Genomic DNA, 4,423 nt, shown 5'->3' with positions numbered 1-4,423 from the left:
GAGAAATCAGCTGACAGTCGTATGGGTATTGCCCTGTAAGTAACCCCCCCACACTGGAGTTCCTGCAGGGTGGGGGGCTCATCTTCACCTACAACACCTGATCCACAGCAGGGGACAATGGATGCTGGGAGCTGTGTCTGAGCCCAAACCCCAGGTGTCAGGGGCCCTGAGGGGCACCAGCTTCTGCTCAAGTCTCTGCCCTCTGTGTCCCTCTCCAGCATCTCCTTGGAATATTTCCATCTTTGCCCTGATGGGTGTGGTGGTCGTGATAAGCATGGTCCTCCTGGGAAGGAGCATCAAGGAGAACAGGTAAGGAGATGGCCGGGGTGGCCTCTGGAAAGTGGGGGCCCTGCCCTCCCCAGGGAAACCTAGGGAAGGGTGTCTATGGGCCTTGGCTGTCCACCTGTTGGGATAGTAAAATGCAGCCTTTAGGGTCTTTTGAGAACCCAGAATTTTTGGAAAACTAGCAACTGTCCCCAGTTATCGCCTGCTGGCCCTGGCTAGGGAACAGGGCAAGGGCTGGTATGTCTCAGAGGTCAGGATCTCTGGCTCTGGAGTCACAGGGGCCTGGGTTCAAGTCCCAGCCCTGTCACTCACTAGCAGGGCAGCACACTCAATACTTCTGAACCAGTTATCTCTATAAATGGTGGTAGCAACCAATTCTCTGTGGGGAGTGCTCAGTGGGGGCTACTGCAGAGGAAGGGATGCTGTTAAAGGGGAAAGTCCTGCCCTGCTCCAAGGCCCAAAGCAGGGTTCCGATAGAGCCCTGATATCAGTTGAGGCTCCTGGGGTAGTTTTTATAATGACAATACTCCTCAATCCTGGATGCACCCAAAATCACCGGAATATTAAAAATTCAGAATGCTGGGCCTCCTTTGGAGACACGTAGGGGCTGAGGTGAGGCTGGGACAGTGGCATGTGGTTAAAGTCTCTGGATGGCTCCAGGGCTAATGTTTGAGATCCTTGAGGGCAGGGACCACATTTGATACAACGTGTTTCCCCCAAGCCCGTGGTCGGCAAACCATGGCTCGTGAGCTACATGCGGCTCTTTGGCCCCTTGAGTGTGGCTCTTGCACAAAATACCACGTGTGGGTGCGCACATACAGTGCAATTGAAACTTTGTGGCCCATGCCCAGAAGTCGGTATTTTGTGGAAGAGCCGCACTCAAGGGGCCAAAGAGCCGTAGGTGCCTCGCGAGCCGCGGTTTGCCGAGCCACAGTTTGCTGACCACTGCCGCAAGCAATTGGCTCAATGTGTGGACCTGGAAATCACTCAATAAATGCTTAGCTCACTCATCCCCACTAATTCATTCACGCATTCAACAATTGCTATATATCCATCAACTATCACATCAGTAACTTTGAAACAGTAATGAGACTCTCTCCTTCAAATCTGTATCATGTTTTGTAATTTTAAAAGCACCTTCACATTCTCTTATTTGATCCTTAAGATAGCTCTGTCAGGCGGGACAGGCACAAGTTATTAATTCTCGTTGTACAGAAAAAGGTCATTAAGGATGCATGGAAGGTTGGCCTAACTTCCCTGCTCTTCCTTCTTTGCCATATTTCACATCATCTACGAATCTTCCTCACTGTTTGCTACCAAGTCAAAAAGAAATAACCCCATAGTTCACACTGAGAACTAGTCATTGTGAACTGCTGTGGCCCCATTCATCATTCACCCCACAGAAATGGGCTGAGCGCTTGCTCTGTGCTAAGCTCTATCCTGAGAGCGGAGGCCACACTAGCGGCCAAGATAGTTCAGCCTTGGCCTTATGGAATCTACAGATTGGTGAGGAGATGACGGTAATTCAAAGTGACAGATGATGACTGTGGGACATACAGAGTATTGTGGGAGCACAGAGCTGGGATCTGGGGCCTTCAGGGCAAAGAGATGGTAGGCGGGCTGCCGAAGCCTCCAGACCAAGGGGCAGCATGCACCAAGCTCCAGGTGGGAAGGAGGGCCTGTGTGGCTGTCGTGTGGGGTGTGAGGAAGGCTGCAGAGGGGGGAGAGGGAGGACAAGAGGCGCCAGGACCCAGAGTGTACACACCCTGAGGGCCATCCTAAAGGCTTCAGCTTCTAGCTCATGAGAAGGGCTTTGCACAGGGACATGAAAGGTTCATGTTTTAGCAAGATCATTCTGCATGAAGGGCCCAGAGGGGTCTCGCCTCTAAGGGACTCTGCCTCTCTCATCCTGTTGGGAAGCATCCCCCTCAGCAAGGTCAACTCGGAGCCACGGTGTCTGTCCAAGGGAGCGGCAGACACTGAGCTGCACCCCCACCCCAGGGCCCAAGCAGAGTCTCTGGGCAGTCAGCTCTAACCACAGCTGGGACCCTCCCGCATGGCCAGGAAGTGTACCTTAAGTAAAACCACCTCAGAGGGAGGATATTTGGGGGAGTTGTTGAAAGGAAGGAAGGCTGGATGCCGGATTAAGGAGGTGGGCAATGGGGAGCCATTGAAGGTGCTTGAGCTGGGGAGTGACGTGTGCACACCGGGGCTTTAGAGACATGACTGGTGTGTTTAGGTTGGTTTGGAGACATAAGCACCGAGAGGCCGGAAGATTATTTAGTAATGCCCTGCAGTTTGCCTGGGGATGTGGTGTGGGGTGACAAGGACCTGCACTAAGTGAGATGACAGTTCTGGGATTGGAAAAAAATATGATTTGGTGAAAACAGGAGACTTAAATGCATGTCCCAGGAATGTGCTTCTTTGAGCCACATTTCCTCTGTAGGAGGAGCGTTCATAGGTGAGCTCACAGGTGGCAGTGAGGATTTGGTGAGAGGCACGGGCAAGTCTGTTTCTCGGCTGAAAGAACATCAAAACCATCTCCCCCAACAGTTCCCAGGACAGCCTCCTGGGTCTTCCCCTCCAACGCTCCAACGCATCTGAGAAACCCAGGCCTCCCCCAGCGACTCGGTACCCCCGGCTCAGGGGACGCCCAGGCCTCCCCCAGCCACCCAGTATCCCCGGCTCAGGGGACGCCCACGCCTCCCCCGGCCACTCAGTACCCCCGGCTCAGGGGACGCCCAGGCCTCCCCCAGCCACTCAGTACCCCCAGCTCAGGGGACGCCCAGGCCTCCCCCAGCCACTCAGTACCCCCGGCTCAGGGAAGGCCCAGGCCTCCCCCGGCCACTCAGTACTCCCAGCTCCGGGGACGCCCAGGCCTCCCCCAGCCACTCAGTACCCCCGGCTCAGGGAAGGCCCAGGCCTCCCCCGGCCACTCAGTACTCCCAGCTCCGGGGACGCCCAGGCCTCCCCCAGCCACTCAGTACCCCCGGCTCAGGGAAGGCCCAGGCCTCCCCCGGCCACTCAGTACTCCCAGCTCCGGGGACGCCCAGGCCTCCCCCAGCCACTCAGTACCCCCGGCTCAGGGAATGCCCAGGCCTCCCCCGGCCACTCAGTACTCCCAGCTCAGGGGACGCCCAGGCCTCCCCCAGCCACTCAGTACCCCCCCGCTCAGGGAACGCCCAGGCCTCCCCCAGCCACTCAGTACCGCTGGCTCAGGGAACGCCCACTCAACAGTGTTTTCTTTCCCCCCAGAAAGCAGAAGAAGCTGCCACGGGAAAAACCAACTCCAGAAGTCTTGACTGAGGCCAGAACCAAAGATGACAACAATCTGAACATCCTAAGAGAGTCTTTGCTCTCAGAAAAGCTAAACTTGGCCGAGGTGGACATTGAGTTAAAAGCGAGGATCCTTACAGATCCACTGGCATCCGAGAGCTAGTGAGAGGGCAGGGCAGGCCCCCATGTTGTGAGCAGATCAACCGAAAGAAGTGCCATCCAACTAAAATTCTGTTATGGGGGGAAAAAACCCCACAAACCGCCTTTTTATTAAAATGCTTCTGAATGTGGGCAGTTGGAATTGCATAGTTTGTCCAAATGGTGGTGGCCCCACCCCCACATACGGGGCTGGCGGCACAAGTGCAGAATGCACAGCCAGCCTGCAGGCCAGGAAGCCCGGCCAGGACTCCTCATGTGGCCCAACGAGGTCCCAGCCTCTGACCTCCGCTTCCCTCTATAGAACGGGGCTGAAGGCTGGGTCAGGCCTGCTGTTCTCCATCCAAGCTCCTGGAATTGCTGACAGGGGAAGGAGCAGGATTCTGGCTCAGAACCCCCTTCCCCGCCCTTCCTCCCCCGAGGGGCCTCTCCTTTAACTGCTTCTCTGCTGAGGGTCCATGAAAGACTTCCTTTGGGCCCGGGGTCCCATGGTACAAAGAGTTAGAACCCAGGGGACACCCTGCCTCTGAGACCCTTCTCTTGCTAACCATGGGGCCCCAAGGGAGGGTCCTGATCTGTGTCTGAGCCCCAGTGTTGTGGTGTAAGCTGTGGGGGCAACCCCAAATAATTTACGCAAAAATTTGCTTTAAGAACCAAAAATGCTTTAGGTTCTATCGTACCAAAGAAGACTTTGAACACAGACCCA

General features: G+C 55.5%; 1 protein-coding gene across 4 annotated transcripts in view; it reads left to right on the top strand.

The window, feature by feature from the left end:
* SLC51B (solute carrier family 51 beta subunit) overlaps window positions 1-3,852 on the top strand; it is an 18,210-nt gene extending 14,358 nt beyond the window's left edge. For all 4 annotated transcript variants that reach the window (XM_015568516.1, XM_015568515.1, XM_006770831.2 and 1 more), the window contains 2 exons: window positions 219-309; window positions 3,541-3,852. In XM_015568516.1, the coding sequence (XP_015424002.1) occupies window positions 219-309; window positions 3,541-3,724 (275 nt within the window). In that variant the 3' untranslated portion in view covers window positions 3,725-3,852. The remainder of the gene's footprint in view (window positions 1-218; window positions 310-3,540) is intronic.
* The last annotated feature ends 571 nt before the right edge of the window (window positions 3,853-4,423 follow it).

This window comes from Myotis davidii, unplaced genomic scaffold (assembly GCF_000327345.1).
Source record: "Myotis davidii unplaced genomic scaffold, ASM32734v1 scaffold461, whole genome shotgun sequence".
Classification (NCBI taxonomy): Eukaryota; Metazoa; Chordata; class Mammalia; order Chiroptera; family Vespertilionidae; genus Myotis; species Myotis davidii.
The sequence above is the reverse complement of the archived record's forward strand: the minus strand, read 5'-3'. Positions and strand labels throughout refer to the sequence as shown.